The 15,975-nt window shown below is 35.1% G+C and overlaps 1 protein-coding gene across 1 annotated transcript in view; it reads left to right on the top strand.

Moving 5' to 3' along the window:
- LOC120532913 (receptor-type tyrosine-protein phosphatase delta-like) overlaps positions 1–14,351 on the top strand; it is a 468,738-nt gene extending 454,387 nt beyond the window's left edge. Inside the window, 3 exon segments of the mRNA XM_039759401.1 lie at positions 6,230–6,384; positions 6,813–6,948; positions 13,593–14,351. Of these exon segments, the coding sequence (XP_039615335.1) occupies positions 6,230–6,384; positions 6,813–6,948; positions 13,593–13,661 (360 nt within the window). The 3' untranslated portion in view covers positions 13,662–14,351.
- Positions 14,352–15,975: the final 1,624 nt, after the last annotated feature.

Raw genomic sequence — 15,975 nt, 5'->3', positions numbered from 1 at the left:
TGCATTTTGAGAAGAATTGATGATATACTGGAAATGTACAGAGACAAGTACTCAACATTGACCTTAATGAACTAGTTAGCAGTTTAGTGCTGATTGAGCACTGTTTCCATACAGAAAATGCCTGTGAAGAAATTGCATAGCCATGCATTAACGTTGAATGTCCAAGGCTAGAAATTCCAGGTGACATTTTTTGGGGAGACGATTCACTAATGATCCTAAGCTATTGAGAACCTTTTCATCAACATGAATATTTTGAAGAGCACTTCTGTGTATGAGCATTGCTTGTGTATCCTCAATTCATCTTAAAATAGTGGCATACTGTGGTCTACAGAGAGCTCTTCGGATTGGTGACACTTACCTTTTACAAGGAAACAGAGAGAGACAGAGAGAGCCTCTACATTAAATAAACTGGAAGAACATCCAATACAGTAGTTAGAAACTTTCCAAGAGCGGTAAATACATGAGTTTTGGGTTGTTTTGTTTTTGGGGAGAGTGAAACAGAGAGAGAATGACATTGTGAAAGAGTGATCTGCCTCAAAGGGACAGCGAGCTGCTAGCAACGGGTCTTCTTTTACTAGGCATTTCCTATGAAAGGGAGAATGTGTAACTAGGTTGGTGGGCCTTTAGTGTACACAATTATTAAATTGTATCATTTAATAATCACACCCATTGCTTGGTACAGTTCCAATATGTTCAATTATCTCTATTTATTTCATCTGCAAAACTAATAGTCGGAGCTCTTGCTGCCTTGATGTTTTGCCAGTTTGAATGTGAGTAAAGTACCACTGAAAACCTTTGATTTTCTGCTGCCTAAAGTAAGGCAAACGTAATCAACAGCAAATGATTAGCAAATAGGAACAGGTTTATTAGCCCTTTGGTCTTGATTGCCAAGTGACAAAGCCATCATGAAAAAAGCCATACTGAAATAAATAGCTCTGGCATTAAAATGGCCATTCAGAAATGTGTGGTGTGGAAAAGTGATATTATTAGATAAAAATGGTCTTGAAAAAATTTTTTTAAATACAACCTGTAATAATAATAAAATGATGACATTGTGTTTCATAATAATTATGTGACCTTTATTTAAATGTTTTTTTCACCTTTTATTGATATATATATATATATGTACTTTTGTATGTGATTATAGTTGCCATTTTATTTGTTTCATTATGGCACAAATTGTATTCCATAACTTTGTAAATATATTTTAAATATTTTTTGTCCTTCATTTGTTTCTTTTGTGTGTCTTTGTCTCTATTCAGGAATATTGTGTTATTTTCAGCAGATGGTAGATGTTAAAATGACAGGTTTCTATGTGCTGACACAATGTAAACCATTTTGATTCAGCCACTTGAAGTTTCTTACCACCTGCTGAGCTGCTAAGAACTTAAACCAATTCACAATGACATTCACAAGCGTCATTCATTTTGAGAGTCAGTGAGAGTCTTGCATGCCCTTCCCATCTGTGAGGGGTGTTCAAGAATCCCACCCTGAGTCTCTAAAGCAATTTATATTAGTAATATACTTGAAATGCAAAAATACGCATAAAAATAATACAAGGCAGAAATTATGTTATGACGTCAGAAAAATATATACATTTCGAGGAAATAAACCAACCTTTAGTCTTAAAGAACTTAGTCAAGTGACTGGAATGATCTAATGCTCAACTGGAAGAAGCTCCAGAATTTGGGGGTGTAGTACTTGAAAGAATGTGTTTCACATGTGTTATATTTTTAGGATATAACAGAATTAAGGTGGGCATCGTCGCGTCCGAGTTGGTGGGCGTGGCCCTGCGAATCGTCGTCGGATCCAATGGGCTTGGAGTTGGTGGGCATGGCTCCTTCCTGCGTACGCCATAGGTGTCTCACTTATCGGCGGCTTAGTGAATTCACGCCCCTTCCGGCGTGCTTTCCATGGTTGTCTTGCCTTAGTGAATTATATATATATAGATATTGAAAAGCAATTCAAAAGTCAAACTCAAAGCAAACTTTATTGTAATCTCAACCATATACAAGTATACAGATAGACAAAATTGCAAAGCTCAGGGTCCACAGTGTAACAAATATGAAGTGCAAATAAAAAATTTAAATTAGAATTAAAATGTAAATTTTAATTTCAAATTACAAATTTAAACACAAGCCAGACAAGACAAAGAAGTAGAAGCAATATTGATGTGTAGTAAGGAATATGAACATTGATGCAATGTATGGTATAATGCAATCTAGATACATAAATATAGTCAATAAATATGTAATATAATAAATAAATAATAGATAATACAGCACAGTGTGAGGTAGTGCAGAAATGGCAGCATGACTCGGTGTATGTGTATAATTCTATGAATAAGAGTTTTAACAATGTGAAAATCTGAGTAGCAGTCAATATGTTTCTGAGGTAAAAGTAAAAAGATTCCAAAATAGCTTTTCTCTCTATAGTAAAAAAATGTTTAGTTTACACAACATGTAAATTACACCCAATGGATCTAATGCTAACTGTGAGAAAATTTATGAATATAGATTTTACATTTTTTAAGGATTGCTTCAGTTTTATTTAAATTCCAGTGCACAAAAAGCTGGAACTGATCCAGACCTGGAATTCATTAAGTGGCATGAAAGGAGCTGAATATCTCTTATAAAGATTAATGTTTTATACTAAGCAAAGCTGAATATTGCCTGTATAAATAAGAAAAAGTGTGCCTAATCTGACAAGAATTTTTTCTAAATAAAAATAGGTTTGCTACAAAACATAAATTCAAATCCTGAAGGTCACTAAGGGAAAAATGGTCAGTAGCAGCATAAAGGTAAAGCACTACAGAATATTATTATATGTCCGTAAGGGTAATAAAAAATCTGTCATTTTGTTTATTACAGGCTATTATAAGCTGATCAGTCAAATGTTAGAAAAAACACCTGAAAAGAAATGGGTAGAATCAGAAAACAAAAAATAAGGAAGAGAACAAACTGACATCTAGATTATAACAATGTAGAAATAAATGAGTGCGAGTACTGTGTTGTACCCTTTCCCGGCTGGGACGCTATAATGTAAGTACAGTATGGAAGGAAGCATAACGTGGATGGGATGAAATTAAAGCAACATCCCTTACAAACATAAAACTTAATAGAAAGTGGGGGAGTTGATGTATCCAGGGCAGTTCCTCCGACCCGGTATAATAGATAGCAGTGCCCAGCTGGTGTGGACCCAGTAGGGGTGCTCACAGGGATGTATGAGAGTTGTAGTCCAGAAGGACAATCCTGTTGGAGTCCTTTGTTGCTGCTAGGGAGAGCGACTCCATGTTTCAGGGGGCTTCCATACCACCTAGAAGTGCTTCTAACGGGCTATGCCCGGTAACGGAAATATTCACAGGTCTGACATAAAAGCAAGCCATCCAGCCTCCCCCAGAAAGTAAAAGTCTGTAGGCAGAAGGCAAAGCTGACCTGGAGGAGAAAAAGGAGGATTGCTTATTGGAAGACTGTGGAACTGACCTGTAAAAAGGTATTTTTGTGAGAATAAATACTTTTATTTTGTACCTGGGACTGCTCAGTGTGGTGTGTCTGGAGATCTGGGACAGTGGCGCCCTCTGTCTTTTACAGGGAAAGCAAAAGAGAAGTCTTAGAAGAAGTTGAGATTTTTAAGAAAGACATGAAGACAGTTACGCAAAAATTAAAATGTATGGGACAGCTATAATAGCATTCCCACACTGTTATGCCAGGGGAAATCAATAATGTTGTGAGAAATGAGAGAAACACTTTAATAAGGTTGATTTTTTTGATAAAGGTTGCAATGTGAAGTAAAGCAAAATGGCACCTTTTATTGGCTAACTGAACCGATTACAATGTGCAGGCTTTCAAGGCAGCTGAGGCCCATTCTTCAGGCAGGTTGTAATAAATTCAAATAGCGATATTGATACAGTAAAGAAATTTACTGAGGGGTAAATGGACAAAAATTTGATATCCTGTTGGGAAGTCTCACATAAGACGAAGCTACCTCCAAAGTTAATTTGCATGTTAGTATTAAAAGCATCAAAGATCCTAGACAGATGAAGAATAATGTTCTGGACAGACAGGTACCTGAGTTACACAGTACATTTAATAAGGACATGTAAGGAATCATATGTGATTCACTTGCCTATCTCCCAGGATACAACAGCTTTGGTGCAAAAGAGGTGCTTGAAACCAGATACTATCCATGTGGAATGTATTTTCAAAATGCAGAGTTCACTGTACTTATCCAGTCAATAAACTACAAAATTAAAGGTTCTGATCTTTTTTGGAGGTACTTTACAACTGCCCTGCAGATATTTCTCCCTAATGTAATACACTGTTGAGAGTAACAGTCATGCTTCCCTGTACATCATGCAGTGCTGAGAGACTGATTTCAGCTGCTAATTGAAACAAGACATGTTTGTTATCCTCAAAGTCATCAGACCGTCTGAGCATATCAGTACTAATATTTGTATGGGAACTTGCCGACTCTCTAGACAGGGACAAGATTATTGCCGTATGCAGTTTTAAGCTCCTATACTCGTGTCTGGTGTAGAAGGGCAAAGCTCGAAATAAAAGTAGGAATGATTGTTTTTGTGTGTGTTTGGGTTTGTGTGTGTGTGTCCACCATGGCACAATAACATCTGGCAGCCAATCTGTGTGAGTGTGAGAGAGAGTGACATTTTCTTGAATGAGATGCGGATTTTGTAAATTATTGGAGGGATCTGGCAAAATAGTCAGTTAGAGCCTGAGCCTCACACTTTTGCATTGGCAAATCCAAAAATCAATTTCTATCTACATCCCTAGTTGTAATGCAGTATTTTGCAGTATATACTAATTTTATTGCTTAAGTTATTTATTAGCCAGACTCTTGATATTTCACTGTACTGTACTGTACTTCAGTTTACTTGATTACTGAGAGCTAAAGCAAAGTAATCAAATATGAAATATGTTATACAAATACATTTATCACAATTGTTAAAACTATTATAGTACTGTTTTAAATGATATTCTTCACTATTCCTGACAGTATGTCACTATACAACAGTGTAATCTGATGTGTGCATCTGTAAATTTAGTAAGTATTGTTATACTAATATATCTGACAGAAATCCCCAATTCAGTGAACCACTGCCTGAATTCATTTGGTTCCGTGAATATTGGAGTTTAGTTTTTCTATATTAACATAATAAATTGTAATCATTTTTACTTTTTTGCTACATTATACTTGTATATACTTATTTGTTTGTAAAATAACTGTCTGTAAAAAGTAAATTACATCATTCTGCTAACTTAAACAAAGAAAAAATAATTTATAATGTTACCACTATTTTCCCAGCAAAAAACCTTCCAACCTCTTCGGTGGACCAAAGGATTGTCTTTGATCTTCAATTGAGTGTTTATATCTGTATTGAAGATATGTTGCTTCAAAACCATCATTCTGTCATTAGATTTTTAGAAAACAAGCCAAGCACTATTTTATTAATAATTTAGAGCACTATTGTCACAATTGAAAGTCAAAATGTGTTCTTTACAAACATTGGACATAGTAGTTCAGAACTCACCATTATAATGAATAAAAAAATAAGTATAGAACTAATAATAAGACTACATACTAAAAATAATGTAGAGATTTTGTATTAATAAGCAAAGCAAACAATTGCCCCCAATATTTTCATATGGGTTCAGCTTTTTCAAAAACAGATGGCAGATGCACAAGGCTAGTCTTGCTACACTGTACTTTCAAGCTGTACATAAAGCCTTTTCTTATAGCATTATTTACCTTATATAATCATTATTAATATAAATTATTTACATTTTGGTCAATCATGTGCTACTTTAACAGTAAGGTGTTTGTTTCCTGTTTAAAATTACTCTTAGAATACACTCTGCTCTATATCCTGAAATTATCAATTGGGAAATACCAGTTGTTGGACATCATAGTTAAGTCGAGTGGCTGAGCCACATGTCTGTAGATCAAAACCCTCATAGCATTCCCCTTTCAGTCAGCATCACCCACTGACAGGGTATACTTATATATATGTATATTGAATATTAATCTATAGACTAAAATCATTCAGCTACAGAATCCTAACAGACTTGCATGGTAGCAAATATAATTTTGTTACATTGCAGTGCTGGCAGAATGCACATTATATTCTATTGCATTCCCACTCAACATAAAGCAGTTCAAATTAACCATTTTTTGTATGTTTATTTTTATGATTTTTTCTTTTACTCTTTCCTAGGATGGCCAGTCACGAACAGTAAGGCAGTTCCAGTTTACTGACTGGCCTGAGCAAGGAGTGCCAAAATCAGGCGAAGGGTTCATTGACTTTATAGGCCAAGTGCATAAAACAAAAGAACAGTTTGGACAGGATGGACCAATATCCGTCCACTGTAGGTAAGGCAGCCTTTGTAAAGGAGGTAATTAACTAGATTTTTTGGCTTGCAAAACTAAAATTGTTTGACTATATTATTTAATTTCATTTTTTTCATTTGTAACTAAAATATTAACTGAAGTGGTTCTTTTCTGTGTTTTGTAAGCAGTTTGGCTAATATCAGTCAGTGTAGCAAATGACCTGTTTGGATTGCGCCATTAAGTTCCTGACAAGGAGGCCCCTAAGGTTTACTATTACTGCTGAGAAAACCAAAAACTCACAAAATAACCTTACAGAAAGGCAGATTAAGTCACATTTTTCAAAAATACTTTGTTAGTCTTTATGATTTTATAATTGCTGCTTGTGAAGCAGCCATTAGCAGAAAGCCTAGAGCTACTTGATTTTCATCTAATTGACTGTTGTGTTTTTTTTTTTTTTTATCTTCTGATAGTGCGGGTGTTGGGAGGACTGGTGTGTTTATTACACTCAGTATTGTCCTGGAAAGAATGAGGTACGAGGGGGTTGTGGACATCTTTCAAACTGTCAAAATGTTGAGGACACAGCGGCCAGCCATGGTTCAAACTGAGGTAAGAACATGAGGATTAATAATTTGTACATGTTAAATCTAAGTACATATTGGCTTATTTAAAAGTTTAAAATTATTTCAAACTTAACTTGAACAAAGGTTAGTAAACTTGAACTCTGTGATCTGATGTGACATCCAGCCATCCATCCATCCATTATCCAACCTGCTATATCCTAACTACAGGGTCAAGGGGGTCTGCTGGAGCCAATCCCAGCCAAAACAGGGCGCAAGGCAGGAAACAAACCCCAGGCAGGGCACACACCAAGCACACACTAGGGACAATTTAGGATCGCCAATCCACCTAACCTGCATGTCTGGACTGTGGGAGGAAACACTCAACAGTAATTAACCACAGCATACACTACAAACCTTTTAAGATGAAGGGATTAGTTAGGGTCCCATAGATTTTAGCACTTAAAGAAACATTCATTCAAATACAGCAGGGACCTCTCATCTGCATCACAAAACATTTTGCTTAAGAAATGTATATTCACATTTTTTAAACATAATTTACTGTTAGCGTTTATTATTCATGATAGTGTAGTTTTGTTTTAACATAATGATCTAAGCAAGTATTGCACAGTAAGCATGTAAAACTTTGTATCTGTTTTCTCTTTATAAAACATTAAAAGCCACTTCAGTTGAACCTTGAAAGTTCAGAATAACAGAATTGTGTAATTCATTTCTAGTATTTTTTTATTTAATTTATTTTCATTGCATATACTTTTTTTATAAGTTGATCCCTTGGTCTTAAATCACATGTACAGTAGAAAACTTTCCTAGCACTCTTCGCCTCATCTCAGATAGAGAATAGCTTTTTCATGTTGGTATCTGTTTGGTTTCTGGGTATTGTCATGTACCCAGCCTTGCAAAAAAATGTCATTATGTTATACCCCTGTCTCTTCAAACTCTAAATGCAAATAAACAATTAGATTTACCTGAATCATTCAAGACAGAGATACTTGTATTAATGTCAGCATGTCACATGCAAGACTTTTGTGCTTGATCTGATAACTAAAAATCATTCTTTACATATAATCTTAATGTGATGTGCACTAAAAATCCTAAAACAGTGTTAAATGTGCCACTGAGGAACAACTCAGTAGGTGACTGTGCAGGTAAAAGGGAATATTGCAGCTGAAGTCATGTCACAGGAACGCTTATGGCCTGCCCCCTCATCGGAACGGGCCTATGATCAATCTAATGGAATTGCTTTAGCCACTTGGCTGGTAAAGCTCCACAGTACCTCACAGTGGCTCATTCAAGTGCTAAACTATCTCCCAAAAAAGTATATGAAAGGTCATCCACTGTTCCATTTTGAGCCTACTGTGCTGTGATTGATAGATAGATAGATAATCATATCTAGAAGAATGTTGGAACTTCAACCTTCTCTTCTACTCCCTGTTTCCTAGGGGCGAGAAAATCACTGAGAACATGTTACGGTGGAATTATTAAGCACTACCTTGTAAACTAAAATATTGTTACAACAAATTGAAACACAAAGAGAATATGAATTATTTTTGGTGAACACAAGTTGAAAGTAGCTAAAATAAAATTAAAAAACAAAAATACCTAGTTAATTACACTAGTAAGTGGTGCACACTTTTCTTTGTGAAAATATTCCTGGCAGCAATTTGGTGATACCTTACATTTCATTGGCTTCCATCTTGTTATTAAATAATGCATTTAAAAAGAAAGCCAGCTTCTGTCATGTTTCCTTTTGAACACCATTTGCTTGAACTGAGAATATTCAGCATGCTGTTTTTTCTCTCAGGACTTGTTTTTGCAGTGCTAGAATGAGTCTTCATTAGGCTTACTCAAGTGCTACTCTTATTATATTGTAATATGGAGACCAAACCTGCACTTAGTACTCCAGAGATGCCTTATGATTGTATTACACAGCTTAAGCTTATCTTTTCTTGGCTTGTGATAGGATATAAATGGACTTTTTGTACATACAGTATATGGTATTAGTAAGTGTAAATCTTTTCTCATTACGTTGGACTTTTTAAAATTAAACAACAAAATGCAGTAAAATAATAAAATCCAATCAAACAAGTAAAAAGCATAGCAAGTACTAATGTGTCTCATAGACAATCCATTAAACAGCACCCAGCACTCAAAAGTCACCTAACTCATATAGCTGTACGACAAGAGACCCCCTCCTAATGTGGCTCTTAATAAAGAATAAAAGAGCAAAGGAAATAGCAAGGCTGTACACAAATCCAGCATGCTTACCAAACACTGATGAATTCCTGCAATGTTCTGGATTTTTTTCCGTTAAGATAATATAGAAAAATAACATTCCTAATTATTTACTGTATATAAAGTGGATTAGGATTCTTCCAATTGAGCAAAACAGATTTTTGTGCAAGTAATGTGTATATGATATTGTAACAGACTTTTCATAGCACAATGTTATCACATATGATATTATTTTTAGAACCAAGGCTGTCCAAAATGCAATAAAATGTATTCATTGCATACCTGCTCAAACATTACTTTATCTTAGATCCATTGAATTTATTGTCATTTGCAAATGCAACATTTTCACTATATTGTTAGCTAAAGGTCTTATAAATTAAAAGAAGCAGCAGCCATATGCAAGTCCTGAGCTTTGTGAGGCCCCACTTTTGAAATCACTCCATTGATCACAGATTTGTTTTTCTGCATTTTACTAAACTTTTCAATAACTTTCATAAATCCATCTTTAGGAGTTTAATGATTAATCTCTGATCTACTGTCTTATCAAAAGATTTGTTAAAAGTTAAGTTAAATAGCATTGAATGCTTTGCTGCAATGAAGTGTGTCTGGTGCTTCCTCATAAAAAAAAACATGAATGCAATAGACATAAACGTTTGTGTAGTTCATTAGGTGTTATTTCTGAATGTTATTTATTTTCGCTTTTGAAATGTTTTGTTATTCTCTATATTTTTCAATTTACATTGTTATTTTGTCCCCACCATGCTATGAAGCAGTGTGGTGCATAACTTTGCAGTCCATGACATCAACACAATTACACCTTAAAAAATAAAATGGGCCCACACTGAGGGATCTGAACATTAAGATCTGATCCTTGTTATAACTTGAAAAGAAAACAACTTTGGAAATTTGTTGGTGCTGATTGTTTTCTAGTTTATACTTAGATTTTGACAAACGATTGTTTCACTTCACATGTAACTGGTCATTCCTTGCTAATTGCACTTAACAAGATGTTTGCCAATCTCTGACACACTATAAAAATTAATAGCTTGTCAAATAAGACTTATCCACATATCTAGTTTAAACATAAAAATAGCATATATTGTAAAAAATAATTTCTTTTGCTGAACACTTTGGGTTAATTCATCCATGCTAGACAGATGCTTTTTTTGCCTTGAATCACTTTTATCATTTTGTATTTAATATGCATTGTCATAAAAAATACAGTTTTAGCCAAACCGTTTCCCATCTGACAAGATTTTGTTTTTTGTTCATATCATTACTGGCTGAGGTAAACGTTGTCTGGCACCAGCAAGTTTTTATTGGCACTTTTAACCTCAATCTCATACCTCTGTGTATAATCTCTGATTTATTTATTATGGTCTGAATAGTTCCTGTAGTTGCTGGCCCGCTACTGACCTTTTCACAAACCAAGTATGTATGACATAACAATATGTCCCCCCTCCTTATTTTCTATACCTTTATTTTCTTACTGCAGTTTACCTCATCCTTGATCTTTTTTACCAATAAAACACTGAAAAACCTTTTAAGGTTGACTATAGTAGCATTAATGCATTTCCCATAACCTTTTAAAAACAATACATCTGGCTGCCTAACCCAGGTGCACAACTTGTGAATGTTACAAAATACTTACATAATTGAAGCTGATGGTTTACATCTGCTGAAATACTCAACACTTTAGCCCATCAGCTTTAATAATTAAGTTGACTTAAGTGTAAAGGAAACAAATTACATTTTCTTTTTTTTTAAACTGAGTGAAGCCACCAGTTAATGTGGAATTCTGTTGTACTTTAGAGCAGCATTTTAAATTCTGATTATTTTTTTAAAAAAATTGTTATACCTGCATACATTAGTTCATCAAAGAAGAACTCTGACATTGTTTAGTATAGATAGATAGATAGATAGATAGATAGATAGATAGATAGATAGATAGATAGATAGATAGATAGATAGATAGATAGATAGATAGATAGATAGATCTTTATTGTCTCCTAGGAGTATTTGTCTTTTTACCAAATTACAAAAAAGAAAACCATTTCACTTGGCTGTCATAGTCCCTTTGAGGCCTTATGCAGACATATTGCTGTTGGTATAAAGAAGCCCCATAGCGTTCCTTGACACACTTCTGCTGAGTAATTTATTTCCTGAAACTCCTCAGTTGTTAGTGTGTCAGAGAGAGGATGTGTAGCATTGTTCATAATGGCACTCAGTTTCTTTTTCATTTTCTCCTTTGCTGTTACCTCCAGCAGGTTGTGAGATTACTAGAGACTCAACATATTTTTAAGTATAGACTCTAATTTTTCCTGTGCAAGACTGGGGTTGCAGCCATGTATAAGCTGTGCACTGGTATTTACGCAGGATTCCTGAGCCAACTTAGCAGGTTTTGTGCAAAAAAAACCTCCCATCACATTATATAACTTTTTCAGTGATTTTTAGTCATAGCCCTTTTTAACTTTGTCAGGGCTGATGTCGACTTTTGTCAAAAGGAGGAGTTGACAATAATAATCAACTGTAAACTGTGACAAAACCAACCATTATGTTTTAGTTGGAGTCTTGTTCCTAGAAGGAAAGTTAGCTTCGTTGGTTTTGACTGAGATTTCTTGCGCTTGTGTGAGTAGCAAGGCACAAACAATGATAAAAATGGCCCTGACACCTGGTGAGAGATCAATGTGGATGCGTAAAGCAGAATACTTCGGGGATCACATTTTGCCTATTCTCTCTGAACTGTTCTATGACTTGTCTGACTCCGATTTTGATACAAGCGATCAAAGACGAATGTGAGGTTCTGGCTTCGGCTGATTGGTCCCCAGCTATTCATGGTGCTGAAAAGGTTCAAGGAGTTGACACACCTGTGGCACTGTTCGCCTGGGAGGACTGCCATTTAACAATGATAAGATTGCACTGTGACAGTGACCGCTGCTGCTGCCCCAGCCACACAAAGACAGCCTGGCAGCAAGCCTGCCGCACATTCTTGGCAAACTGGCAGCCACAGCATGCAACAACAGATGTTTTATGTTGATTTCTGTGTGACGGCATTGCTTTTCAGAAAACTATGTTTTTTGGAAACAATATTCAGCCCTCAAAGAATTAATATAATCTTGACGAGTCTAGTATTAGTGGTGCACTCCTATGAATGCCAGCCATGCATTTTAACATCGCTGCCATTTCAATCATCATGGTCTGTGACTCGCCGCAACCAACTAACTCAACAAGATTTAATTTGTCTTAACACTTTAGGGTTGGCCTTTGTGTGTGTGACAGCTAACAACCAATGAGCACACACTCAGTAGTGCAAATCATAGGACAGAAGTAAAGCCAGTATTTTGGATCACCCAATGACAGAATGAATAAAGGAAAAAGCCGGGCCTAGATAGATAACTATACTTGGAAAGCTATTGTAAAGACCCCAGACACCAAAAGACATTTTGTAGGAACACTATCAGGTAGCATTTTCATTGGATGTGATGATGCATAATGCATAACTGTCAAACAAAAGTCTTCACAGAGTTGCATAATTTTGAATCCCCTATGATTCTAAGTAATGTAATCTAACATCTTCAAAGCAGTCATTAGTTGTTACGTTTTACTTTCAGTCCGACTAAAATCATACAATGTGCCACTGACTTAACTCCCCAAACTTTTTTTTGCATGACATTAAATCACAACTTCTTATGTTGTAATTAACATAGCAGAGCTTTGCTCTGGGTTTAATGGGTAAGTTTGGTATTTTTCAGGTCAAGGTTATTTCTTCTCTTGCGTGCATTTGTCACACAACATTATCTTCTAAAGTTAAGCATTTCCTATAAATCTAAAAAAAATACCCCGAGTGTGGTTTCCTACCAAAAGACCAAATCACAGTAAACTTTTCATATAGTATGGTTGGTTTTGTTTTGGTTTACATCTGTATTTGTGTGATAACTTTGTCAGGCACATTGAAAACATATCCTTACCATGAGAAAAATAGTACCAGGAATATTATTTCCAGATCCCTTATCCCTCAAACTTATGTTGGAAACGTGGAAGGCATGTTTTCTTATCAAAACGTTTGCAGTTTCTTTAATATGTTTTTAGGCTTATATTTCTGGTGGTGCCCCATGCCCCATTAGCCTTTGCTGTAAGGCACCAGTTGAGGGCAAGATATTTTTTTTGCATTTATAGAAAACAGTTAACTTTAGAAAACAATTTTGCATGGCAAATGCACATATAAAATGTTTGTGAATAAATACATTTAACTTTTAAAATACTGAACGTATCCTTTTAGTAGAGACACTGTGATCTCCTGTACCTGATTTCTGATGGTCATTTTACAGTATAAAGTCAACAATTTGAAATTTAAAGTATATCAGATTTTTATGAATGTAGTTGTTATATTCAATAAAACATGTAATAATGCTCTCTTTCTCTGTCTCTTATCTTGTTTAGGATCAATACCAGTTCTGTTATCGAGCTGGACTGGAGTACCTTGGAAGCTTTGATCACTATGCAACATAAAAAGCTCAATCCACCCTGGATTTTACAGCAGGCCCTTTAAGATCCAGTGAGCCTCTTCTGAGCCATATATTTGTGCTTGAGAAGTACTTGTTAACTTCTAGCTAAAGACAAAATAAGTGGAATATAAAAACAAAATGAATTAAATAAACTATTCCAGGTGGACCAAGAACTTACCATTTACCAATCTGCCCCAAATGAATGGAGGAATCCTGACTGCTGAGGCAGCTTAAAGGAATGTTGTTTTTTTCAGTTGCCTCAAGGATTTTCTTTGTGTTGAAATTTATATGGAAAAAAACATAATATGGGCAAAACATGTACTACTTTCGGGATTACCTAAAAAAACTGAATGCACATTGTAAAAGTGAATCTTGAAAGTATTGCAATCAGATGCAAGTGGACACTTCATGAAATGGACACCAGTTCTTGGTTAATTACGAACAGAAGACACTACTTCAACAATGCCCCCTCCCCACACCATAATGCTCATACGTAAATATTAGGGAGAACTGGGGAATGTTTTAAAATAAAGTTATTGATTTAGTTTTTTAGTACTGTATTATACTGCTGACCTGTGCTTCATTTTTAACTGTGTAAACTTATTTCCCTTTTTTTAACAAAGATTATCATTTAATGAAGTGAACTAAAACAAATGGTTGCTTAAGTGTTACTTTTTTTTTAATCTTGTAGCTTTTTTTTAAGCTGTAGACCAGTTATATGTAACATCCGGCTGAGGAAATATTTTTTCCCCTTTTTTTGTTATTTCAACTTGAGGGTGGATTTTTGCACATTCTTGTGCTCCTCAATTTGAATCCATACTTTTTAATATGTTATACAGTTTCATTTTTCTCTCTTTGATTTTCAGGGTTGCATTTTTTTTTTTTTTTTTTTTTTAGGAGAATTTCCATACAAATCATTTGATAAACTGGGGCTTTGTGGAATCAACAGGGAGGCGCACAGTATAAAGTTGCTGCTACCAATTATCTTAGTTCTTCCATATTAAGGTGATTTAAGCAGTTTGCCAAACTGCCTCAGATGGGGGTGGGGGGGTGATTTGGGCGGGGGGAGGTACTTTAAAACAGCTTCCATTAGGAGACGTTTGAGATTACAGGGAAATGAAGAGGATGTTCACTGGAATGCACATCATTAGGATATTAAATGATATAAATCATATTCCGATACAGTGCATCTTTTCTTGTGCAATAAATAGCTGTATAATAAATAAGATTTACAGTACGTACAGTAGTTCCTTTGTGATCCATTACATAGTTCCGATGTAAAAAAAGAGGAGATTGTCATGTCTCATTAGGTGCACCAGTGTTTAGTGGTTTGTGCAGAATGCTAAGCTCTTAGCATAGGTTCGAACACTTTGTAGATGTCATTATTGATGTGATAGGGCAAGGCATACGAGTATTTGTTCTCTTAAGGTACCAATACGTTGAAATAGCCTACTGTTTATTGTTTAATTTTGCATTTAGAGTGCCTTATAACTAATGCCTGTTTTTTTATAATGTTCCTTTCAAAATTTATGTATTCTTACATTATTATAGTTTATATCTATTTCAACTTAAACCTGAAGTATTACTTTTGAACTCGTATATGCAAAGATCTCCAGGCGGTCTCCAGTTTTGATGATATTATGCCTACCTAAGGTCTTAACTGGAGACAGTCCTAGTACAGTTGTTTTCAGAAACTGGAAAGGATTTCTATTAATTCTGACAATAGGCTATTGATGACCCCTTTTACCTAATTATACACATAGACATGAATGACGTTCTCAAGTATAATTTCATAATCCTTTAAGGTTTATATGCACTTTTAAAAATTGAAGCCTGTTATATGTATTATATGAAAAGCTTTGGCGTTCGAAAAATTTTTCTTTTCTTTTTTTTTTTCTTTCTTTTTTTTTAAATTTAGCATGTGGTAGTTTTGTGTCAGGGCAGCTCTGCCAGCTAGATAATGTGCGGAAGAATTTGTTTAGTCGCTAGAATGAGCTACTTCTTAATCTTAGTTATTTTGAATGAAGACCAAACCTTAGCAGTATGAAGCACTTTTTTTTTCTTATTTTTAAACATATTACGGATGGCTACCTCTAGGTGGATTTTGGAAAGCACTTCACGTTATAGAATGTGACAAGCATTGCATAGTTTTAGTACTACAAAAACTTTTTCAAAAGCCTTATGAAAATAACAAGGCACTGGGCAAAGTAGCGTATACTGAAGGAGACGTGTCCTTGGCAAGCTGGTCAAAAGCGTTTTCGTAGAGACTTTTAGACTGGACACTCATGTGGATGCAGACAATCGAAGGTGGGCATACG

This window comes from Polypterus senegalus, chromosome 7, assembly GCF_016835505.1.
Source record: "Polypterus senegalus isolate Bchr_013 chromosome 7, ASM1683550v1, whole genome shotgun sequence".
NCBI classification, from domain to species: domain Eukaryota; kingdom Metazoa; phylum Chordata; class Cladistia; order Polypteriformes; family Polypteridae; genus Polypterus; species Polypterus senegalus.
Note: the sequence above shows the minus strand (reverse complement) of the source record. Positions and strands in the feature narration are given on the sequence as shown.